Below are 27060 nucleotides of genomic sequence, written 5' to 3' on the forward strand. Positions count from 1 at the left end.
CCGCGTCCGATATATCAATAGCAGAGAAGTTTGTCATTTCCATATGATTGATTCATCCGCAGTTGTCTGGTTTTCATAATTCTAAAATGAATCCTCTCCATTTCAACATCGTCCAAGTCGAGGTCAATAACCTGCAATCCATCCGTCTTTAACTACCAGCAATGGTCGGTCAGTTTACTTTGGGAAAAAAAGAGCTGCTAATCAAAAGAAATTGACAAACACTGCTCGAACTAATGCCTTCCTGATACCTTTTGAATAAGAAAATCTTCAGTCATTATCTTTTCAGGAAGGTTCTTCAGCCGTGTCACAATTGAATGGAAGTCGTTAAACTCTCTAAGCTGGTCACTTGTGCGAAGGCTGTAGCGAAACAAAACCACTGCTACCTTGAAAAGTACTTTAACGCCTGAAATTTTAATATATTCAGTTCACTGCAAATAATCGTCTTATTCACTACTACCTAACATAATCTTTCAAATCTATTAAATGATTTCATTTAATTAATGATTAGCTCACTAAGTTAACTTTGTCAATCGTTCAGACTATTCAGTACTTTACGCGATTAAGAAATATAGAGTATTAGAAGTATATTACAGTTTTTTGCATTGAAGAAAACAGATGCTTACAGCAATTAATTTCCATGCAAGAATCAGAAAGCACTTACTCGTGAACAATAAATAACAAATTAAGAAATTAAGAGTTTGCACTTAGTAAGCATCTACAGCTGTGCAGAATCAACCGCAGCGACATTGAGTACCGTTTTAAAAAATAAAAGATGCAATAAGCATTAAAATTAGCCATATTTTACATTTCAACATGCTTGAAATTGAAACTCAGTGAGCACAACAAAGTACTTGTTAGAGACATAAGAAAGGCAATATCAGTTATAAGTTAATTTATTGACAGAATATTGACACAGCGCAGGTATCGTCTTTTATCTTCATCGTCCATAAATACTTAATTACTAAATATATACAGGATTAGCTTTTATTTACTTCTTGCATTCATAATATTCACTACATAAGAGAAAAGTTGATATACTTATATACCTTCGCAAAAAAACATATCCCACACTCGAAGTACTGTTGGCCACGGAAGAGTTCGGCAAAAAATACACATAAACCATTCAACCATATAAAGTACTGGTTCAACGCGATGTTTTTTCTTCAAAAAAATCATTATCGTGGGAATTTTTCCTTTTAAATTTCTTTACAAAAGTTTATTAGTACAAAAAAAAAAAAAAAAAAAAAACGAACCAAATGCCTATAACTAAAGCGTGATTTGTCTTTCAGCACTTGAAATAAAATATCACCATCGATTTGTATAGCCTCCTATAAGTAGCATTAAGAATAAGGAGAAACATACATAGAGCAATAGCAAAATCACAAGTTACTTTGTTATTGAAATTCATAGTCACATCTATTCCCAAACATTCGATACACTTGCTTCTATTCCTCTTACTTTAATTAGGAAATAACTAATCATCCTTTCCCATTTTTTGGGCGTTTCATAAGAATAAGAAATTAAATTAGAACTAAGCTACACGTCTAAAATTATCTGAAGTGTTTCAGTAAAGCACAGAACGAAGAAGTAAACATGCGACGAACACATTTAACTTTAAAGAAAATTTTCAAAAAGCATACAAGACCGGCACTGTAGTAACCCGGCAAATATTTGTGACAAATTTGTACAAAGCAATAAAAAGCATCACGCAGTGGCATGTGCATAAGCAAAACAGCAGCAACAGGAGCTTGTCCTTGACAGTAACCTTCCTCAGGATGTAGTACCGTATATGCCTTAAGTAATTCGAACAAATCTGATTTTCTGCAACATATTTATGTAAATCTAATCAAGTGAATAAGAACTCTAAAATTCCAATTCTGCAATGAATCAGCAACATTTATTATGCAAGAAACCGTAGTAAAAGAAAGTTTAATGATGAAAGTGTCCTGCTGATAGAACGAGCATATTTTTGCCACAGCAAAACATACCCTCCTTTTCCATATGGACCAGCACGAGAAAACATCACATGCTCCGGAAATTGCCGATTTAAATCTTTCTTAATATCTTCAATCCATCGAGAGTCACCCGGTTGACTACTTACTTCCTAAACGTATAAATTTTACTGGCTTTAGATACGAACATTTGCATGAGAAAGCAGAACAAAATTTCAAACAAAAATTTCGGTTTTGGATTTCATCATCAACAATTATGTAAAACGGCAAGTTGTTAACCTCGAAAACATGTTTATTCACGCTAAATTCCATATGGAATGCAGCGCCGCATAAGTGTTTCCAAGCTCGACCACGCAATGACGGCGGTATACCTTTGCGGCAACGTTCCCTTACTTTTTCATACTTATTATCCATAAAATATGACCAATTTGTAAGCATATGCAACCATTTTTTTTCACGTTTTCGCAGCGTCTCCAAGTCTATTGCAGATTCACGATTTCTGCAACAGTCATAAAATATTTAAGACGGCAGAATTATAATTTTTACTCTCAAATTTTTCCAAAGTTGTTAAGCATTTTTTCCTCAGTCACTTTACATAAGATATCGTATAAATGACCCAAAAATCGACAATCATTTTCACTTCAAAAGTAATAATTTATTACTTTGAATTCAGTGATCTTAACTGCAAAATAGTAAACTAATCTTATCTGCAATGTATTTCAAACGCTGTTTCAGCAACCCATAACTTCTTACTATTATAGAGAGTATGCACTTTTCTGAAGAGCTATTAGTACTAGCTATTAGTTTGCAAATTCACTACGATAACCAGTCAAAAACTATGATAAATCATTCTGTTCATTAAAATGTAACTAATGGACAAACGCCAGTAACAAAATAAAACATGAAACGGTTAAAAAAGATGTACATATTGTTGAGACTGTGTATGAAACCAAATGCATCAATTCGAGAATTCTGAAAAAACTCCGTCAACGATGGATGGACTGCATTTGTTTCGTATTCATTATTCGTATTCTCTCTGTTTAGATCGTTCTGCATCGAAGAATACTCAGTATGTTCCAGTACCGATTGTTCCCACGTGTCACTTCGCTCATCTTGCTAAGATCACAGTACTTAAAATTACTTGCAATGTCAGTAAATATATAGTTTGGGAAATGAAGTTGGAAAAAACAATGATCAGGAAAGTAATCAGTTTTATGCAAAATGACATGAATGACAATACTTTTATTTAGTATTTAAGGAAACAAACACTGACTAACCTGTGATCCATCAGCTGTAATCAGTAAAGATGTATTTGATGCAGTGATCAATTTGCTTTCGTTGCTTGGATCACCTGTTGTGACATTACAGCAAACATGTGAAGAATGTTCATTCAGGTTGTTTGATCTTGCCTCCATACTCTCCTCGTCTCACATGCGTTACCCCTTAAATACTATTTTAATATTGAATTAGAAGAGATGAAGTAAAGTGGTAATATCACGAATATACTGATAGCTGCTAGGAATCTTAGCAAAGGTTAAATCAACTGCAGGTAAGATTTATTGATGTGATAAGTGGAATTAGAATACCGAATCTTATTCAACTTGAAAATTTCATTCTTACCTGCAGAAAGTAAAGTTACAATATAATTTAATCACTTCCTTATAAATAATTCTTTGATCATAAACAAATTTCCATGGTCACATACATAAATATGTACACTTACGTAATTAGTTGAGATGTGAATTCCTGCCAGTACAACGTTTACCCGTCACAATAACAAAGGGCATCTAACGCCACAAACGTTGAGCTGTTTCGCGGTTGGACGATTTTCACTGTCGAATGAGATTTATTGACGTAGGTTACGCTTGTTGTTATTGTTGTTTTATTGTTCGTTGTAACTGAATAAAGTGATGACTGATTTACGACGTTACGTGGGATAACGTTAGCTTTGTCTAATTAAGATTTACGACGTTACGTGAGATAACATTAGCTTTGTCTAATTTAGTGTAGCAGTAATTATTCTTTTGACAGACATGGTTAACGTATACGACTACTTTCTGTGCATTACAGTATAATTTAATTTTGTAGAGTGACTTACGTACGAGTCATACGCCACCATTTGTCGATATCATCGAGTAGATTTAATGTGTTTATTGCCTGTAATATTTTCTAATTAACTATTAAAGTAAACACTAACTTTTGAATGAATAGGTTTTGCTTAAGAGTATCAATCATTTTAATAATCGTTCAAGTAATACATTTTTTACAGCAGTAACTGAATTGGAACTGTTTCCTAGGTGATAATTGAGTAATTATTGTTTTTCATGGAAACGAAACGAATAGATATTCCATTGCTATGAATCTTTTGAATCATTTTTGATAATTGAAATGGTACTTGGGGTATTTTATTCAATAAAAGTAAAAATAATGCTTTCAAACTGTGACAAAATTTCATTACAGATATGATAAAAAGTAATTGGTTAGTTATTCCAAATATATGTTTACGAGAAGAAATGAAAGAATTTTTATGTGCTGATGCTGTGTAATTTTGAATGACCAATTTTGGGTTGGGTATTTTAAGAGAAATTCTCGAAATTCATTATTGACTCATTTCATTAGAAAACTCAACATGGATGTGAAATGGTTAATGAACGATGATATATTCAAAATTTTCATGTTTATATTTAATATTTAAAGCAAGTTTTAACAGTTGTAACAACCACTTTGACAAAAAGTTACGGCAATTTTAAACAAATAATTGGACAAATGACTGCTAGTCTCATCCTATAGAAAAACCAAGAAATTAGCAAATAAATTGACGGTTAGAAGACTAGAAGCATTTTGCTTGTTAATCGCAGGTGGAAAAAGTGGCGGTATTTGTAGTCATAACACTTAGCATACAGAACATCACCACTTGATAGAGATGCTCTCTATTGATTTTATTTATTCTTTTTTTCTTTTTTTTTCTGGAATTGACTCTTAGAAAGGTATACTGACCTATTCACTCGATTAGTTCTCGAAAATAGTCTCGAATATCACTTCAAAAAAAAAAAGAAAAGCAATAGAACTGATATTTATGATGATTAAATGAAGCAGTGTGAAAGGTAGTAACTCACTAAATTGATAATCTTCAATTTATTTCAATGTTGTTTGTTAATTTAACAAAAACGTTCGATTGTTTATTGTTTATATTCTTTGCCCTTGTAAATAGTTTGAGCCTATTCTGAAGTCAATGCTACAGTTTAAACCTTTCTAAAATTAACTGTAATGGTATAACAGTTATCTACAAAAAAAAAAACAGTTTCCGAAAAATAATTTCTAGACGTCACAACATTTTAATTTTGATTGGTAGTGCATTGTTATCGATTAGTAAACAAAGCGGAAGATTGGCAGTTGTAAACAAACTATGCACCAAATGGCATACATCGATGAAAACAGTTCACTGTCAACACTGATCGTATAGTTGTACTTATGTAAATTAACCGTTGACGATTTCGGTGTCAGTGCTATGCCCTAATAAAAACAAATGTTAGCGAAATGTTTGTTAATTTAATTAATATGTTTGGATTGAAATGAAATATCAAGAACAAGTAGGAATTGCTATGGCTACAAAGTTTAACTGAAAGTTGACGTTATAAAGGGAACAACTGATGAACACTAATAATAATAGTAAAGTATGGCAATAATATGGTGTAGCAGTAATCTAGTATAGTAATAATAATATAGTATAATATTATTAATAATAATTAATAATAAATATTAATAATAAAAATTAATAATATTATAACGTCAACTTTCAGTTAAAGTATAGTAATTAATAGTAAGAATAACTTTCGTTTTTACTAGACATTAGGAATTTTGGTACAATTTACGGTACTTTCTTTCCAGTTTCCTTTTTCCCATTTTACCATTCCGTTCCAAAATTAATTAATGTCAATTTTTGGGTAAAAATGATTTACGTGAAATCGTCTCACGTTATTAGCTTCAATTTCAACGTGTTCATTTCTGATTTTACTACTTTCCAGACTAAAATATCTATGCATACCAGTCACTGATATATATTATTATTAAGTCACTGATAACAATACGGCTGATAGAGTACAGTTACTGATAATATGGCCTGATTAATCCTCCCACTTCATTTCCAATTTTCAACAATGAATTTTGACATCCCTTAATTATAGTGGTGACCGAAATTCAGTCTCAATTGTGACATTCTTTTATAAAGTTAAAACTTTTTCATAAAATCAAAGGTTCAATTATTTTGTCTATGACATTCATAAACTGATGCAGAAATGTAGACCATAAATTTAGAAGGAGGAAAGGAAGTATTGAATATGCAAATATTATTTTATTTTCTATTTTAATACAGATTTTTATTCGAAACATTTGGATGACAATACTTTCTTGTGTGTTTAATCAATATAACTTTTTATCCAATTAAAGTCATAAGCTACAACTTAACTCATACTACTAGAAAGTTCAAGAATTCATATCAAAATGTCGATGACTGAAACGAGGAGCTATTAACAAAAAAAAGGTAGCAACACCGGTAAGGAAAAAAATGCAACAAAAGAAAAATCGATCAAAGATAATCGAAATATGATTCCATTCCTCAACCAATTCGTCGTGATCGTTCTCATTTTCAATTCGTTCCATCTAAAAAAAAAAACAAAGAAATTGATTTTAGTATTAAAAATATTGTAAAGATTTTTTCTTTTTTTTTTTGTTTGCTATCAAAATTATGTCAATTCATAACAATGAAACATTGTTAAATGAGAGAATTTTGGACAACCACTACTTTTATTAGTTCAATTTATAGTTGTGAGCAAATTTCTAGTTGCTGAACAATATTTTAGATTCCAAAAAGAATTCATTGTTTGGATTGTTAATTGCTATTATTAAGGAACTGACTAGCTTCTAAATAAAATTTTAAAATTTCTAATTATAATTCTGAATGAAATGAGAAGCAATTTAAGAATTATATTACTATAATTTCGCTCATCAGATCTTTTGTATCTTTTGCATATTCCAGTTTTCTGTGCTTTTTTTGTGCCGCTATACCAAACAAACGTCCGAGAATTCGGTATGCAATAAAATTTAACCAATTTGGAGGTCTAAATGTAATATTCAAGTTTTAAAATATTCAAATGTAATATATTCAAAAGATTTATGAAAATTTCGAGTATAAGTTTTGCTTCAATCAAGTAAATTTTATGAAATTTTATGGTTAAAATTTTATGATGAAAAATGATTAAAATTGATTTAAAAACCTGCAATTTCGTTCAGCGCTATGCCTCATATTGAGAACGATAACTGATAAACAAACACTAAGACCCGAAATTGCCATTATTCCCATCAAATATATCGCTAAAATTAAAATATTTGCCAAAATGATCATTTATTTATCAACCAGTGAATATTATTATGTTATTGATGGATAATATATTTACTACTATTATTCAAACTTATTGGTTTGAATCTACAATAAGAGCTTAAAAAAGCATTCGTTAAAAAACTTTTAACTGAATGCCATTTAAGAAAGATATTAATTAGTGAGATATTATTATTATTTCGAGCATAAATGTTAAATATATTTTCGAATGCATTGAATGGATGGATATTCTCTAAAATTTTGTTTACGCTGCAATCAATAATTTAAATGTTGATCAAATAATTTTTTTTAACTTCATTTATCTCTCTAATCACTTGATATAGTTGTTTGAAATTTTTAATAATTATCTCTTCTTGAAAGTTATTTTATATAACAAATGCGAATGCAAATTATGATTCCCAATACAAATATAAGTTAATTATGATTTCCAATACAAATATAAGTTAATTATGATTTCCAATACCCTTCTATTTGATTCGTGTTATACTAATCAAATAAATTTTGTGGTATTATTTAGAAATAATGATGGTTATCAGAGATGCACTCATAAGTTTTAACGATTTATTACTTACCAATAAGAGGGATAACTTCTGATGTTTCCGGCATATTTTCAGCAATATTAAAGCTAAAAACGGAATAAGCCAGTAATACTGTTAAGCCAAGTGTTATTTTTTCACCGCTTTCACACGGTAATAGGAATTGCATCATTGTTAATATCTGAAATGAATTTTTTAATCGTAAATTACTTTACTTAACCTAATCAGATAAGTAATGGTTGACTTATTGTAGGAACGAATAGAAATTTTTCATTTCAAACTTTTTTTTTTTTTTTTTTTTTTGCTCAGAAATGAATGAAATAACAGTGATATAATAATTCGAAGTACAGTACAACTCTTCATGTATGCTCATACAAAATGTACTATCGTAATAAAAAATTGATTACAGTATATTTGGAATTTGTTTTACCATAAAACTTACAGAAAGCATGAAACACGGTGCAATAATATTGTAAATGAAGTACAGTACTCGTCGTCGTAAATGCAATTCAAACACAATTGTTGAAAAGATTGTCTGCCGACCACGAAGTACCTTAGAAAACTTTTACTGTTCAAAGTATTCATAAGCATATTAATCTAAGCTAGCTAGTTTATTCTCATTGCTAACTAAACCTCATCTTGTTAATGTTCAGTATTAGCATCTAATAATGATATTTTGACTTACGTGTATTTACGTTTGTCATCATTGGTATAGAAAATCAATACCTTACGTGTACGATTTGCAACAATTTCCCATTCTCCATTTTCAATGAACGAATCGCGTGTGAACGGATTCTTACCATCGTATCGTTCCATAATTTGTACATCCAATTGTGATTGATCGTATATCCCTAATTTACAGTAATTAGTAGAGAAAGCATATACTATAATTTTTAATTACTGTAGTTTGAAGCTACGTAAAGTTAGCTTAAAGTGTTTATTTTTACATTCTGTTTCGTATTTTTGTATTTTTTTTTTCTGCATATTGATTAGTTGAAAACATATTGCGAGACATGCAGTTGTGATTTGTAAATATTTGGCAGAGAGTAGTTTTAACAGAATACTGTAATTAAATCTTGTCTTTGTCGATGTAGTAATTACAAATTCATTTATTGAGCTACTTAAGCTGAATAAGTGAATTTAATGCTTTTGATAATATTTAATTCAATTGTTTAGTTGTATCTAAAATCATTTATTTTTCTATAGTTATCTAAACATTCCTCATTTGTTATCTTTGATTTTAAACAGCATAATAATTTGAAATTTTTAAATTAATAAATATTAATTTGAGCAGTAATAGAAGAAGATTTACACGAGCCAAATTCAAGCAAGCAGAATTGATCGTCGAATGGAAAATATCTAACATCCAATTTACATATCGAAGAAACTTTTGCTGGCGGTGCCCATTGCGCTTCAAAATTCATTTCAAATGAACCATCACTTTTTTTATTTAATTAAATATATTTATTGCTCCTATATAGTAATGAAAAAAAAAAAAAAAAAAGAAAAAAAGAGAAATGTATCATTGCAAATTCTGTCATTTACTAAGCGTACTTCCGTCATATTTTCTGGAAATGCTAACAATCACGTAAGTAAGTAATATCACTTACACATCGACGATCAAATTATTCCATAAGTTTGAAAATTTTAATTTCAAAGAAAATGTTAATTTTGCACATTATAATTTCAACAAACTGTTGTTTATTTATTTAATCGTATAAACTTACTATCGCCATTGCTTAAAATATGAAGATTGGTGTCGACAAAACCACGTGAAAAATCTCCCGCACTGGAAAAAAGTAAACTGTTACTGAAATTTTCATAAAATAGCTTGAAAAAAAAAAAATGAATACTCAAATTTTCAAGTATGAAATAGTTAAGAAATTAAGTTTCTGTAAGTTTAATATATGGTATAATTAAGCATTTCCTGAAAAAGATCCGGATTTAATTTTAGATTGAAACGGTGATTCCAACTGTTTACTTTTAGCACATTATTTCGGCAAAATTTTTTAGTTTTATTTTGCAATTTTCAAATTTCCATAAATAGCTAGATTTTATTGTGAAAGAAATAAGAATTCAAAGCACTATTTTGATAAGATTTAGATAAAATTTAAATTAAATAATTGAAATTTTGATGGCAAAAATGATGACTTATTGTAGAGGACGATATCTGGTGTCCACAAATATTTCTTGCCCACTGTTAATTTACTGATATTGCCAAATTCAATTGGATTCCAACGAATCCTTTCGTCGTGCCAACTTTGTTCTACCCAAACATTTAGTGTCAACACTTGATTCCTCTCATCCTTTATAACAATGAAATTTATGTTTGAAATTCAAAAAAAAAAAAAAAAAAAAACTAAATTACAATTCGTAAATTATTTGTCCTTTGCATATTAGTTTACATTGCAATTGCTCCAATTTTCTTTTTTTCATTTTATGCAAAACAATTTAAAAAATTCTTTTTGTGTTAAAAAAAAAATGAAAGCATGGATTGTCAGACGAATCCCAAGATAATTAAATCAAAGAAGGAAGAAGTGAAATGATTTTTGAAGAGGAAAAATTATACAATAAGTGTAACCATGAATGGAACATGTTTTTTTTTTTTTTTTAGTTTTGCTTCAAAACAAATTGAATTTTTTTTTTTTCTCTTCGAATGAAACAAAGTGATAAATTGACAATGTTAGCCTTTGCATTAACTTAGGCCTAAACAACCAAGGGCCAAGTTTTATTTCATTTTTCTTCTCAAATACATATATATTTTTTTTAAAACAATGCATTCATTTCTTGCAGTTCTTTTCTGTTTGTTTGTAGTATAACTTTAGACTGAAATTTTTTGAAGAAATATGAAGAAAAATGCAACATATATAAGAAATGAAAAAATTAAATCGCTGCAAATATTCAGATTTGATAGAACTAAACAATAAAGTAATTTGAAAAAATGCTAAATTTAATTATGAGTTCAAATTTTGAGCAAAGAATTAGGCTTGAATTTTTAAAATTTTAATTATAAAATTTTTAAAAAAGAAGTTAATGGTTGAAGAAAATACCTTTTTTTTAAAGCATTTACAAATATAGTTTCCATTTAATTTGTCCAAAAAAAATATGCTCATAATTCGTGAGTTATTGAAATAGTTATTGGTATAAACAAAATTTCACTTAATTTATTCCAAAAAAAAAATCTTATTATTACTCAAGTTATGGTTTAAGTAAAATTTAGAGAATTTTAGGCTTAAGTAAAATTTACTCAAATTATGGTTTAAGTAGAAGTTAAGAAATTTTAGAAAGTATTACAATATTGAAAATATGGGTGAGTGTAAGACCCATGTAAACATTTACAACACTGCTTGCATTCCAAACCGGTCGTATGGAAATGTCAAAATTCCTGATAATATATTTAAATAAGCGTTGCTCATCATTCATCCCATGGTATTTTAATTCAGCATCTGAGATTTCCTCACGATCCGGAATATTTGGTAGTTCTACTGAAATTGCATTCAAAACGAATTAAGCATTCGTACTTTCTAAAGCAAAAAATCAAATAATATATATTATTTGATTTACCTAAATTATTATTTTAGTTGAAAATAATATCAATATTTTCTACTAATACTTTGAATTATTCCACTAATCTAATGTGTGTTAAATGATTTATTAAACTGGGAAAGAGTATTAGTAAGAATAATATCACTGATTATTATCATCAGAAGCACATATCATATCTAATCATTTTCAACTTTATTTCCAATGAATACAACTGATGATAAGGATTGAGAATTGTCAGGTAGTACTCATAAGTCTAATTTTGTACTAGTTTAACCACGTGTTAATTAGCTTTATTATATTTACTCTATTTATCAGTTTTGTTTATAATTCAAATAACTTACTGGCAATATTAGTTTGAGGAAGAAGAACGAAAAGTAAGAGTAAAAACGTGGTTGAAAGAGTAATGGTAGAATATGAAAAGAAATTCAAATGTTCGTCTCTTTAAAAGTTGAATTGAAAATTGAAATTGTTGGTGACGCCCCATCTATTCATATTTAACTGATATAACTTTATCATTCATTCATCTTCTAATCACTCACTGGTTCATATATTATTCTAAGCTGTTTACTTGAAAAATTATTCAAATTCAAGAAGCCAAGAGATTTAATTTACTTCTCTTTTATATTTGGATATTGATACCTTTTATGAATTTATACTTAGCATATATACTTTTTTTATAATTTAAATTTCATTTCACATTTCAATATCTTTTACATTGATTCCACAATCGAACTTGCAATTAAGAAAGTATTTAACTGTCACAAATATAATTTTGTCTCACACTTCAATGTCCTTTTATGCAAATTTTGCAAAATAGTAGCATTTGAAATCAAAAAAATATTTAATTAAAGGAAATATAATTTTACACTATAATTTAGTATTTTATTATGTGGATCCCGAGAAGATGAAATTGGCTGTTAAAAAGAATGTTAAAATATGAGAAAAACAAAATCAACTTTGTATTTACTTCTTTTTTTCTAATCAGCCGAATTTTAATTATTTCACAAAAATTGTTTTTTTTTTTTTTTTCGTTTTTGAAATAAAAAAAAAAAAATAAAAAAGGACACAAAAAATAATTCATGTAACCGATAATTGCTTAAAAATGAAAAATTTAAAAGATTTATTTTCTCTACGCAGGTGATATCAGGTGATATTTCAATTTAACACATATTTTTTTGTCATTTCAATAAAATGAATTGCTGAAAAATAATCAGTTAGTTCTAGCAAAATCAAAACTTTCATTTTACATTTGGAATTTCTTGCAGAAATTTGTAAAATGCAAAATAGCCTGAAAAAAATTTTTTTTTTTTAAATTTTCAAAATTAATTAAACAAATGCTTTTCCAACTTTCTGTAACTTTTAAATAAGCTAAACTTTCTATAAATGACTTCAAAAAAGAAAAAAAGCAGGCGAATATTTATTTTGCTAAAAAAAAAAAAAAAGAAAAATCTTTCCATCTTTCCTTCATTCTTTACGTCACGGAAACGATTAAATTAATTTATAATTGCACTTTTGAAAATTAAAATTTGGACAAATTTGTTCTGTAAAATTTGAATAAGAATTATTTAGTCGAAAATAATCAAACATTTGTATTTAAAAACTTGAAATTATTATAACTTAGCAGCTAATTTTTAATCTCTCAATTATCTTCAAATTCTTTTTTTTCTTTTTTTTAAAAAAAGTTGTTTTGGAATCTCTAAATAGTGAGTTTAATAGATTCATTTTAATATGACTACTATATAATGCTTTATTATATATATAATATCATTGCTTATAATTCAAAATAGATAATTGAATTCAAAAATACCTCATTTCTGGTATTTCATTTTCATTTTTTAAGTTCGAACTAAATTAGAAACGAAAAAAAAAAAAGAAAATGATAGAACTGGAGTGCTTCAACTTTCACACTTTATTATAATACTGTTGCAGTTTTTTGTTTTTTCTACAAGTATTTATTTTAAAAAATTTTAAATTTTGAACAGGTGGTTTCAACTTTTAAAATTTTCAAATTTCATTTAAACAATCCATCTTGTAGATCGTTTATTCATGTTTTCTAAGAAAATTACTATTATCGTTTTGTTTTTAAATGAACTACCATAATACATCCAAAATTCATTAATGAATATTTTATACATTACCAAATTTCTTCTCTACCAAAATACAATGAACATTTTTTCATGACTTAATCAAAACTTGTTAAATGCATTTACGTTGCATATCACGCATATCACTTACGTCATTGCAGTCGTCATTCCTCTTATTTGCTAATTTCACATCCACCAGGTTATTTCATTAAATTTTAATTTTTCAAAAATTATCCATTACTATCATATTTGCTCATTTATTATTAAATTATTTATAAAATTTGAGTAAGATAAATTTAACTTTTAACGAAATGAAATTAGTGAAATTTCAATCCTACACAAATTATCGCATAAATTTGGACAAAATGATGAAAACAAAATCGAAAATGAATGTAATTTTCATTTATTTATGAAATGATGATATTAGTGGAAGTGATTCTGTGATACTATGAAAAGTTCCTTAGATTAATTTCTATTTAAATTAATTAACTGAAACAGTAATTAGTAGAAAAAAAGAATGTTTCATTATTTACTGTTTTTTTTTTCTTTCTTTCTGTTTTATTGGAATGAAGGCTTTTTATAATAAAAGTTTAATTAAAGCTTTTTATAATAAAAGTTTAATTAAAGCTTTTTATAATAAAAGGTTAATTAAAGCTTTTTATAATAAAAGGTTAATTAAAGTTTTTTATAATAAAAGGTTAATTAAATAGCATTGAAATGTACAAAATAGCTAATAACTAATTTTACACCAATTTATTTCATTTTATCTGAATAATTGCTCATTTTAATTCATAATTAATTCAACTTTGCTAATACGTACATTCAATTAAAATTTGGATGAAGTCCAGAAGTGTTAAATTTATTGTGTAAATTTTCAAGTGGAATATTTTTCAAATTTTTTTTTTTATTTATGTGTAAAAACGAAAAGAATTCCAATGAATCTAATCTGTCCACTTTATTCAACATTAATTACCATTTATTGATGACAAAACTAAAAAAAAAAAGAATCATGTATAAAGTTATTTCCAATATTTGCCGATATTTGAATAAACTATTAGCATTTATTTTGCTAAATTCGTTTGTTCAGAATTTTGATTAGCCAGCAATCCTGATAATCTTTTTCCAAAGCGTATGTAATCATATGTTCCTGGCCCATCTTTTCTGCCACGACCAAATCGGATAAAATCGTAATTCGTTCGTTTGACTGTAAAAAAAAAAAAAAAAAAAAAAAGTTTAATGATACTATAAGTTGAATTAATAAAATTCATTTTTTAATTATTATAATATCATTTGAAAAATTGGTTATCAAATTTTTTTGGAAAGTATCAAATACTAAAAATTTTCACCGTCTATTATTACAATTTAATATTTTGGTGGTATTTTGGAAAAAAAAAAAAACAAAAAATCTCGTTTGCATTGAAATTTATATAACTATGAGATTAAATTTGAATACAATTAAATTTGATTAGATCAATTGGTTTGCTATGTTTATACAGAGGTATGTTTAATGCGATGTTGAAGCTTTATTTTAATTTCTTTAATTTTGGAATGTATAAAAGCCTTCTTGAAATTTTTGACGGTTAGTAATATATTTTCAGATTAGTATAAAAAAATTTAAGATTAAAATATTGTACATTGATATTTCATACGAATTGATTGTTTTTCAAAATTTAAATTTTCGAGATTAATTACTTTCCTAAATTTGTCATCTTAGCAACTGTCTAAAATTTTAGTTTACTAACGAAATATCATCAATGCTAACTAATTTTGATGATCTAACTTTCCAATTATTTTGCAATGCATAATAAAACATTAAATTAATAGGTAATAATTTTACTTCAAATTCTCATTGAAGTCTTTTATCAATAAGAAAAAAGAAAAATTGTTTTAAAATTGGAAAATTTTTAAAAAATATGTTCTTTTTTTTTCGATTGTCATTGATAAATATCCCAATTCTATTTTTATTTTTAATTTGAAAATTAAAAATTTTTTAATGCTAAAAAATGAATGTTCCGTTAACAGGAAGGAATTTTTTAGGACGAAAAATGAAAATGAACCAGAATGTGGCTCAGAATGATATTGTGAAAGTGGAGGATAGTGTTGACAAAATCGATCATAGGTAACTGCATTAGTGATCGAACATTGAGAAATGACACAAATTAAAATTGCAAATATTACTGTTAGCATACTTTCTCGATGATCATTCATTGGACAGATTTTAACCTAAAAATGAAAAATTTAATTTTTCTTTTTTTTTTTTTTTTACAAATATCATTTCAAAATTATTCACTGTACAAATTATTAAAATAACATATATTTCAATGGTAAGAATTATAATAAAACATAACGAAAAGATTGTCGCAGCGGTTAATGGTTGACATTTTTGCCATTATTATTACTACATTCAAGCAACCAAACTTTGTGATAGATGACGAATTTTTAATATAATTCAAAGCCTATCACACCTATAATTAAACATGGGAAAAAAAGTTAAGCTTAGTAATTGTTAATAGCTTAAAACATTCCTTTTAATATTTCCTTGCAAATTTTCTCATTACCTTTTTTTTCAAGAAAAAAACAGTATTTGATTTCTTTCTCATTTCATACTTCTTTTTTCATTCTACTACAAAATGTCAAGTTTATGAATAAATTTAAGAAAATAAAATATGCGTGAAATGAAAAAAAAAAAAGATTTGGGAAAGAAATAGAAAAAAAAATGATGAAAATATTATGGAATATTTTAAATAAGTCAAAGCTTATAGAAAAGTAAAATATGAAAGAAATTTGAAATGAAAGTTTGTCCAACTAAAGTAAAGTGGGACATTTTATTTATTACTTACCACCTGCTTCCATGTTTTTTTTTTTCCTCTTTTCTTTTTATTTTCATCATATTATACTCATTAATTTACATTATTTCTTTTTTTTTTTTTTCGAGAAAAAAAAAATTCGTTTTACATATTTTGTGTTATCTGTTAGTGTTGCGATTATATTTGCTTTATTTTTGATTTTTACTTCTTTCTCTTTTTACCTGCACAGGTAGAGATATATTTTACATCTATTTCACATTTCATTTCTCTTTTCTTTCATTCTCTATTCTCACCGCTCTCTCTCTCTCTCTCTCTCCTTCTCTTCCTAATTATCATTAGTCATTAAATTCGAAATAAAAAGTTATCACGGTTGATTTGAAGTAAAAAGAAACGTAGTTTATAGTTTGTGATAAGAGCAATAGCATAAGTTTAGTTATAAGTTTTCATTGCAAATAAATATTCAAATGCGATGTGAGTTATTCATCTGTAAAAAATAATATTTCATATAATAATATCAGGAAGCAATTAATTTTATTTCATTATGCAAATGGGGAGAAAAAAAAATTTTTTTAAATCAATAATACTTTAATAGACAAGATAGATTATATTTTAAAAAGTAATTAATAATTAATTTTAGCTTAATCAGAATATTAATTTGATGTGAGATAATCTAAATACTGTAATAAGCAAGCATTTATAAATTACAATTATGTTAATTAACTCTTTAACTATTATATAGAATAAATATATCATTTTTGCTTCCTTCTTTTTTCTGTTAAATTTGAAATTTCATTGTTTTTATTATATGAAAATAATTTCAGTGCTAGAAAGAAAACAAGCATTTAATGCTTGTTTTTTTTTTCTTTTTTTTTGAGGAAACTAATAAGGAAGATTTATCGTACCAAGCCTGAAATTTAGTTTACTATTAGTTATATAGAAATTAGGAAAGAGATAAACTTAATTAAAGAATAATTCTTTCCATCTTATTGAAATTTAACATCATTGAATATTTTTAAATACTACTGCATTAGGGAAACACTTGTATACTTTGTTATTAGCAGAGTAAATTACTTATATACCTTGTTATTAGTACTTAGAGGATATAGTCATACTGTAAGACATTTTAGAAAGCTTTAAATTTACAAATTTTATTCTTAGATCAAGATGAAAATTATTGATAGAACAACAAAAATGATTACATCTGAACACAATACCAAAGATGTGACAGCAATGTGATGCAAATATGACATGACATAATAATGTGACACAAAAAATTTTCTTGCATTTCATATAGACCAGAAAATTCTCAATTAATAATTAGCATTATTTATGTTCAAACGATTTCAATTTATTCATTTATTTTTGCTTTTTAAAATTATAATAGAAACAGTTGAATAATCAAATTTAAAAGTTTTATTTTTTTGAGAGAGAGAGAGATAAAAACGATATAGCAATAAAATTTTATTTATTTCAAATAAAATTTGTCACATTTAGTATTGCATATATTTTTACAGGTGCAAAAAATGAAAATGAATACTTTGTTGAAAAACATATTTAGATCAGACATATATGCAAAACAATAAATTAAAAAAAAAAAAAAAAAAAACTTATTAGTGTAAATTGGAGTAAGTTGTAAAGTTATTAGCATATTTCTGGTTAACGAAATGAATTTCATCAAGTTAATGACAATTTAGCTTAATAAGATATCATATCTATAAGTTTGTCATTTTATTTGTAGATTTTTTTTTTTTTGAGAGAAAAAAAAAGAAATGGGTGAAATTGCGGTAAATGATTTAGAAATGATGGAATCCTGAAGGTAACAACCGGAAATGCTCTGGTAAAAAAAAAAAAAAAAAACTTTATTCGTCCTTTATTCGTTAACTCCCAGTCCCTACCGCATCAGATTCATCTACTGAAGTACCATTCTTGGACGATTGCCCTGCATCGTTTAGTGGTATACCTGAAAGTAATATACCTGAAAGTTCCCTGAAAGTAACCAAAGTCTGTCAAATCATTTACATTGTAAATAAACAGTATATCAGTATTATAAATAAGTGACAATTCGGATTAAGAATTTAATAAATTCACAGACAAAAACAATAATATCGCCTTTTTGAGTTAATACACTGAATGACATAAAATAAAAAAGCTAATTTTTTTAAAATCATCGAAGCATTTCATATGAAAAACAAAATTTAATTTTTAAATCTAATCAAATCGCTAATTAGACATATTAACATCAATGCGGCTAATAAATCAATGTGATATAGCTGATCCTGCATATAGCTAATTTAATATATTTAAAGTTGACATCATTTTATCATCACTTTATCATTCAGTTAATTTCTTAATGATTCATTTGTTGAAATTGCAACAGAAATTTTTGTATTTTAAAGGAATCTCTCATCTGAACTATCCGTAATATAATAGCATTAAATCATAAAAAATTATAAAAAAATTTTTCTCTAATTTACAATTTTTTTTTTTTTTTTGAGGATATATTTCAAAAAGAAATTGGGAAAAAAAGAAAAAAGAAAAAAGAAGAGAACTAACTGAAACGTTTAACACAATAAAATCCATTCACTTGAGCACCTGGTAAACACCTGCATATACCTAATTCACAAATTGATAAACCTTCCATAGAATTAACACATTGCTGCGTAAATTCACATGAAGCACCTATTGGCCTCAATGCTACAATAAATTTTTTTCACTTTTGAATTTGCTTTTTTTTTCTGATAAATCTCAGTTTGAAATAAAAGTCAGAAGAAAAAAAATAAAATAAAATAAAAGTTTGAAAAATGAATTAATCATTTGATTATTTATTTGCAGGAAAAATGATTGTTATTGTTGTATGATTAGTTTTAAATTGAAAGAATATATAGGCAGGTGAAGCTAATATATTAAAAATAAATGTATTAGCTTAGCAAACTTAATTTTGAAGTAAAAGAAAAAAAAAATTTTTTTTTAAAGATATGTCAATAATTCTAATTTAAAATTTCTAATAGAAGATTATTGCTATTGTTTGGAGATGAGATGAGTAAAAGCTTAAATTATTTGAAATTGAAAACATTTGCTGGAATGATCGCTTAGGATATTATATTATCATCTTTCCTTCTTTAATTCATATCCTTCAAATGACAGCTATTGAGCTATTGAAGAATCAATTAAAAATCAATTTTTTTTTTTCCGATATTCTAAAAATATAAAAAAATAAAATGTCAACATTTTACCTGTTAATGAAAGTGGAAATATCACATTGTTGTACTGCGGAAGACAACAAACATTGTTGTAGCATTGATAATCGTATCCACATTGACCATTTATACAAGCACTTATAGGTCCGGTATTATCCGGACATAATTTCATTCCTGAAAATATCTTTTGCAAAGTGATCAAAAAATTGAGTAAATTCTCATTCTTAACTTAAATTTAACTAAATCACATTCTTCAATAATTCATTGGATGTATTTTTAAAGTCGAACCAAAAATTTTTACCGGAAGTAGTAGGCCATGAATAGAAATCAGCGTGTCGTTCAGAAAAAAACGATGATTGTATTGGATTATGCAATCGCGCTCTTAAGGTACAACAAGAACCAAAAATCAAAGTAGTTCCGGTTGGGCATACTCCGTCTACCGGAGGACCAAATACTGTCCCACGACCATCACATTCTTTGTAGCACAACGGAGTTGAACCTTCTTTGAAACATGTATTACCTGCTGGACATTGGTCACCTGTAATATGCAAATTAATATGAAAGTTACAGAACTCATGCAGTGATAATATTAAATTTAGTTTAAATAAACATATTTACACCAATAAATATTGTAAATCACTGTGAGTGATTAGCTTCTATAAGATGTCATCTGCTGTCCCTTTGAAAGCAAAGCAACAGACGTCTTCGAATTGACACTTTAATGGTATCGTAGAAGAAGAAACAATACCAAGCAATTCTTTATTCAAATTGAATTCTCACTTTTTCAAATTAAATTAGATGTTAAAATAACCTGGCTCAATGCATGGGCCAACAGGATCCGTTACCGGACAGCAAGAATTTATTGTCATATCGCATTGAAAACCACCATCTGGACATTGGCCAGCAACGCATGGTCCAAGAGCATAATTAAGATTAGAGCAACGGAAAGTTTTGTCGGTTTGTGGACAACATTGACCATTTATACATGTATAACCAGTTGGACATAGGCCATTAATGCAAGTACCAATCGATGCAGCATTGTTTGGACATGTCCCTAAAATTATTTATTTTCAGTAAACTGAGAAAAAAGGCAAAATAAAACTTGATGTTTCTATTATTGTAATCAATGAAATCGGAAAATTTTTGATGTAATTTGATTTTGAAAAAACAATTTTGAAGTATAAAATTAAAATTTAATATGACCAGGGATGATATTAGCGATGGTATTTGTTAAACAGCATAAATTCCCTGTGGTGCACACGAAACCTGCACCACAGTGTCCGGAAATGCATGCACCAACAGATGGCGAACCATCAAGGCAACGAGGTGTGTTATTTGTTACATTGCAGCATAAACCTAAAGTTAAGGTAATTAATAGAATATAATTAATTGATCTATCCTAACTTATACTTTCCATTCGTCTCTTCTCTGTCTTTTAAGATTTTTAATAATGATCGCAGTCATTTAGCAATTGGTAGAAAAGTCTTTGTCTTTCATAGTATCAGCCAAGTGTATTTAGGTTTGAATTTTTCAGTTAATTGATTTTGCTTAAATTTACTTTTCATTTAATTCTACTCAAAGAGGTAAATGACAGCTTTTGGCATTGTCAAATTATCGTCATTAGCATTTGAAAATGCTGCATTGCAGCATTGAGACTGAACTTAAATATTGTTGATAGTACTGTCTAATGAATTCCTTTAGTAATACTTAAATCACATTTTTGCTTTGCAACAATTCATTTGTTTATTTGAAAAGTGATGTGATTACGAAAATAATGTAATTAGATCTGTCCCCAATTGAGCCAATAGCCAATAAGTCTTATTTTATCATCAACGAAATAATAGAATAAAAAGAAGATACCATACCGTTCATGCATGTAAATGATGAGCCACACTGGCCAAGAATGCAAGCCCCAGCTGCTTGGGTTCCATCAGTACAAACTGAAATTTCTTTTTTCAGCATTTCAAATTTTATCCATCAATCTTCTCTTTAAATTGCATTTGACGATGAGCAGAATTTCTGATTGGATAACATAGCAAAGTGTTATCAAATCTAAATTTGCTCTATTGTATTTTACATTTAAATTTTCTTGCTCACATCCATCAAGAAACTAAAATTAAATAGATTGTTGGTTTTCTATATTTATGTTAGCCGAGAAAGACATTTGAAGAGTTAATTAAAAATTGTTGTATTATGCAAATCAGTAATTCATTCCTGAAATTAAGTCAACAGATAGAAAAATGTAAAAGCAAAAACAAAAAAGAGTAGAATGAGATAGGTTTAGCTGGAAATTTAGAAATGTATCTGTTCAATTAGTTTTTAATTACTGAAACTTCTTTCTACTATATGAACATCTTACGCTAAAGAAATCAACTGACTAAAAGTTATTTACGTTTATTTTCCACGTACATTTTTCATCTTACGTTTATATAGTAGAACGAAAATTGAATAAACATACGAAATGGATTTTTCATCGGATTAGCAGTGCTACCTATCATTGTCCCAAAATCATTTGATGGACAACAGATGTTACCCGGCGAGCAGAAATATCCACGTGCGCAACGCATATTAATGCAAGTGCCAACCGGTGATCCGCCATTTGCGCATCCATCTGTTGCAGTAATATTTCGCATTAAATAGCTTTTATCGTATTTAAATATAAATTTAATTGGATTTTCAAAATATATGTAAACAATGGATGAACGAGCAGTTTGGCTACAAATTCTACAACAAAGGCAATTTTTTTTTTTTTTTTTTCGGTATTAAAACCGAAGTATTAAAACTTTTCAGTATTAAAACTAAAATATGCAGAATGTATGAAAGTTTCTAAATTCCTAAATTTAATTTGATGAATTTTTCAAAAATTTACTAAAAGCTGTAGGATTATGTGCTGGTTGCATTTGATGAGGTATCGAGAATGGAAATTGATTCATTTGAAGTGATTGCTGATGATATGGTAATAAAGTAGTGTAGACAGGGCCTTAATTGAATTGTTTAATTTGCATATAGCAATTAAAACTTGTAATAATTAATAATACCAATTTCACGGGTTTATTAAATGAAACAATGACAGGGAATTTGTTATGAAGTTTCTGATATGACATACTATTACAAAATTTCCTGTAAAGCAATTCTAGTAAACAAGTAAAGAACATTAAATAAGTCCAGTAAACATTTATCACATCATTGAAATGATGAATTTTGGATGTTTTTCTAATTAAATATCAAATATATTTTCCAGTAATATATTTGATAGATTATCAAAAGTTCAAAAAAGCACTTCAGCCTAATTCAAAGATACAGCTATGGTTAGAATAAAGTTAAGAAAATTGTGATACTTGATTGATCTAAGTGATTCATTCATTTATATTTCATATGAAAATTCTAGAAAATGATCAAACCAGCGCTACAGACTAGCAATTTCCATCTTTGAAATTAATTGATTTGATTAGTATTTGAAATTAAAAATAGAGTTACTGGAACAGCTGCAAAAAGAAATATTCAATTTACCATTGGAGGAAGTACAACAATAACCGTTATTGCATGTACCGCGATGGCACGGGTTATTCTGAGAGCACTGCGTGAACGAACACGCAATTCCACCAAAAGGATTTGGCGCTGATTGTCCGTAATACCCTGAATTTGCTATTAGTATCATTTGTTGTTATGAGTTCATACGATAAGAATATCACTGGTAATTTAAATATTTACTAAACGTTTAGAATGTTTCAACCATTGCTGACAGTAAAGTAGCGAGTGATAAACCGGATAATGTGCTATCCATTTCCGGAAAATAATCTATCATCTATTGGGATTTAATTAACACAACTTTTCATGTTTTGGCAAAAGACTGTGCATGTAAAGGGATTTCTTTCTGTTTAAAGAATTAAATACAATAAGAATAAAAAACTGAAAATATGACATAGAAATTACTAATATATCATATTCATTGATAAAATTTTATCAATTATCAAACGCTATAGTTTCTTCGATTCTTCGGAGTTTCTTTGGAAGTCTAACAAATATTTCTGGTTGGAAATTTTAAAGAAAATTAATCCGGCAAAGTTTTACTGTGTTTCTTTTAGATTATAAAAATTCATAAATGAAAGTTTTCCTCATTTCATCCATCATATCAACTGATCAGTATGCTTAATATTCAGTTTATTCTATCATTTCATGAACTCTTTCCGTTTCTCTGCTCTAAATTACCGAAAAGCGCGCGTTGTATGTATTCATCCTTTTGCAAACATATTTTTCCGGAAAATTCGCATTTTTTGATCCATCTTGGCCGTTTGTTAGCAAACATTCATTAAATTTGCATTTTTATCGATGCAGTTCGAATAGACTATTGTTAGATTTCCAGATTTCCACTGATCGATTAAGTTGCTTTATCCATCTGCTGGAATCAATGTTGAAATAGAATTGATATTTGCAATCATCGACAGGAACTTATCATTAAATTGATTATAGTTTGATTCGAATTGTCAACCGGATTAGGTAAGCCAGATCCTTTTTTGGAAACAGCAGCTCTCTTGTTCCGGTAAATTTTGTTTGATTTTTTCCATTGATTTATCATTTTCTTCCTTCTCACTGAAGTTTCTTCAAAATTAAATGTTCTGTCTTCCTGTTCTGTACTAACTTCAGTTGTACTTCAAAATAAATAGCAATTGACCGAAACAACCGGTCGTGCTAGCAATGAGTGGTCAGTATTGTGTGCTTATAAGCTTAGTGTCCACTCCTTGCAAAAGGTACTTCAGCCATTTGCTCTGCTTTATTTGTGCTTCGAAAAGATTTCCGTTTGCTACTGCAATACTGCAATCCTGTCGTGATGAACGGATTTGTTATATTTACGCTTGCTCTTTTCATTTGAATTAACAAAAAAAACTCTGCAAAACCAGTTAGTTTTTCAATTCTGACCAAACTGTTTAAACAATAATTTCGAGAATGTGAAGTAATTGTTATCCAATGCATTACATTAAATGTCGTCTTGAAATTTCCGAGATTGTAAGCTTCTTTTAGCCGTATGCTACATCATTGCTAGCGTTTTTGAAGAGTGAACGATTACTGTGATAAGGAAATGATAGATGCAAGATAAAGAGGAAATGTGATTATTTGTTTTCATTCTGACAACTAAATATCAGGGATGACTGATAATTATCACCTAACAACTTTCAAATATTTAATTTTCTTTCTCAATTTAAATACTTTCAGAATTTAAGTAAAAATACAATAAATGCAATTTTGATCAGATAAATATTCACTGATATTAAATCAGATATTAATTTTAATTTCTATAACGATATCTTTTCTTAATTATATTAGTACATATTTAGACTAATGATTTAACTAGCGAAGAAATTGAAATAAATATTTAAACATATAATTTTGTAAGTGACGTGCAATTACGAGAACATATGCTTTATGAAGTAGTGAATAATTCAGTTATTATTACAGTTATACCTATTTGATCATAGTTCTCATAATATATTTATTGGTTTTTCAAAAAAAAAAAGTGGTATTTTATTTAAAATACTCAATGAGTGAAACAAAAAGAGGAAAGATTCCTTCGAGAGTACCACAAAATTTTTGATAATTTTAGAGTTTTGATCTGAAAATCGAAAATCGATGTTATTTGTGATAATTAAATGAAATGATGATAATAGTTAATTAGTAAATGCGCAATAAAACTGCACAACAAAAATCGCTAACTTCAGAGCAAACTTACGTGTTCCAAGGCGACTTTGCCTGAATGCGCTTATGTCCGATGTGATGCAGGTTTGGTGCTCAAAACTGAATATTCGTCCATCCAAACAGGATTTCCTCATCCATTGATTGGTACTAAATTCTCATTATTGCTACGATTTATTGCTTGCAAAAAAAATTTGCCTTAAATTTTAAAATTTACCTTTATTCGTTTATTTTTTTGATAAAAATATAAAAATTCTTCCACCAAACATTTCATTGATTTTTTCTAGGTAACTGCTTATACTTTTCAACTGATCAGATAACTATTTATACTTTTCAACTAATCAGGTAACTATTTATACTTTTTAACTGATCAGGTAACTATTTATACTTTTCAACTGATTAGGTAACTATTTATACTTTTTAACTGATCAGGTAACTATTTATACTTTTCAACTGATCAGGTAACTATTTATACTTTTCAACTAATCAGGTAACTATTTATACTTTTTAACTGATCAGGTAACTATTTATACTTTTCAACTGATCAGGTAACTATTTATACTTTTCAACTGATTAGGTAACTATTTATACCTATTATTTAATACTTATGTTTTTGCCCTAAGTGACAATAATAAGATGGATTAATAAAATGATAGATGGTAGCAAAATGATGAATTGTTGGAAACAATGATTTTTTTTTTTCGTTTAATTAATTTCGAGAAAAACTGAACGATTCACCTTTGATCACACTGCAAGTAATTTGATGACAACTGTCCCTGCTCTTGTTGTAGGCATACGGATGACACGGAACACGGATCGCCACTTTGCGCACTTTTATCTTCTACTGCAAAATGAAATTATTCACAAAATGGTCGCTGCTAAAATTTCAAACAAATTAAAAGCCATTAGTTTATATATTATGTTTGGCATTTGTTTTCATAATTGTAGTTCAAATAATCACATGCAATAATCTATTTAATTATACGAATAAAAATAACATCAGAAATTGTAGAAAGTTTTAAAAAAAAATTGCAAATTTATTCTACCACAAATGATATCATTGTTTGATTTAAGAGTCTGATACGATTCTTGCTTGTTCTCGAGTGGTAGTATGGTAATTACAGGTATTGTTGGAGTTGTTTGAGATGTTGTAGTTGATAAAGTACGACTTTTCACTACCCAAACTCCTTTACCGTTTTCTGACCTAAATTAATTTTGCATATTTTTTTTTTTTAATTATATTGTTTAATTAAGAAAAAAACTAACAGTATCTATGATTTCATTATGCTGAATGAATTTATTACAATATTTAATAAATTTCACTATAACTTGATTACATATCTCTCCTGGAATAAATTATTTAATGATATTAAAGGTTTAAAAAACATATATTTTATCCAATTACACCATCAATATGATGAAATTTAATGCTTCGATTAACTTTCCCAAAAGATATTATCATTACTCAGTGTTAGTCTTGAAGGTATGATTTATTCAACCTCATTGGTAATTATCATCAAACTGATTGATGGATTCATTTTATTATCAGTGATAAAATTACTTACTGTAAGCTTTGTTCACATCTGAGGAAGAACTGTGTTCCTTTCCCACCAATAGGTACATCTGAACTGTTAGCATCACATTTACCACCGATAATTGGGGTTAGCTGCTGCGTGGAAATTACGTGAAATAAATTGCTAATTGTAAGAGTTAGAAAGTTAAAATAGATTGCGCTGTATCGCATCGATAATCGTTTAAAATTTGCACGGCAGTAGCTAACCAACTTTCAATCAGCGCAGTACAACCGTTCCGTCCAAAAGCGCTTGCAGCAGTGACCGATCGCCTCGTCTCAATG

General features: G+C 27.7%; 3 protein-coding genes across 6 annotated transcripts; all 3 read right to left on the bottom strand.

Moving 5' to 3' along the window:
- Window positions 1-14: 14 nt before the first annotated feature.
- Bma-tbc-10 (TBC1 domain family, putative) lies at window positions 15-3367 on the bottom strand (the record flags this gene model as incomplete). Its single annotated transcript, XM_043077621.1, has 9 exons — window positions 15-131; window positions 249-403; window positions 1047-1161; window positions 1254-1328; window positions 1641-1821; window positions 1989-2104; window positions 2232-2451; window positions 2878-3068; window positions 3230-3367. The coding sequence occupies 9 exons, from the start codon at window positions 3365-3367 to the stop codon at window positions 15-17; spliced, it is 1308 nt and encodes a 435-aa protein (XP_042933555.1).
- Window positions 3368-6434: 3067 nt separating this feature from the next.
- Window positions 6435-15721, bottom strand: Bm10632 (Uncharacterized protein; the record flags this gene model as incomplete). The annotated part of the gene is made up of 11 exons (XM_043077622.1): window positions 6435-6611; window positions 6943-7069; window positions 7226-7322; window positions 7920-8064; window positions 8326-8436; window positions 8610-8734; window positions 9196-9294; window positions 9611-9672; window positions 10035-10189; window positions 11178-11365; window positions 15571-15721. 11 exons carry the CDS (start codon window positions 15719-15721, stop codon window positions 6435-6437), a joined length of 1437 nt encoding a protein of 478 aa, XP_042933556.1.
- A 2476-nt stretch (window positions 15722-18197) lies between these two features.
- Window positions 18198-26949, bottom strand: Bm4821 (Conserved hypothetical protein, putative; the record flags this gene model as incomplete). Of its 4 annotated transcripts, XM_043077623.1 has the most annotated exons (14): window positions 18198-18280; window positions 18874-19014; window positions 19554-19691; window positions 19819-20055; window positions 20329-20571; window positions 20721-20873; window positions 21383-21457; window positions 21976-22128; window positions 22387-22497; window positions 23028-23153; window positions 25243-25355; window positions 25944-26049; window positions 26252-26409; window positions 26771-26949. In XM_043077623.1, the coding sequence occupies 14 exons, from the start codon at window positions 26947-26949 to the stop codon at window positions 18198-18200; spliced, it is 2016 nt and encodes a 671-aa protein (XP_042933557.1). The 4 variants fall into 4 exon arrangements, with proteins under 4 accessions (XP_042933557.1, XP_042933558.1, XP_042933559.1 ...); XM_043077624.1 differs by lacking the exon at window positions 18874-19014; XM_043077625.1 differs by lacking the exons at window positions 20721-20873; window positions 21383-21457; window positions 21976-22128; ... (4 more) ...; window positions 26252-26409; window positions 26771-26949 and having other exon boundaries at window positions 20329-20386.
- Between the last annotated feature and the right edge of the window lie 111 nt (window positions 26950-27060).

The sequence above is a fragment of the Brugia malayi genome (genome assembly GCF_000002995.4).
Source record: "Brugia malayi strain FR3 genome assembly, contig: Bm_v4_Chr1_scaffold_001, whole genome shotgun sequence".
Lineage (NCBI taxonomy): Eukaryota > Metazoa > Nematoda > Chromadorea > Rhabditida > Onchocercidae > Brugia > Brugia malayi.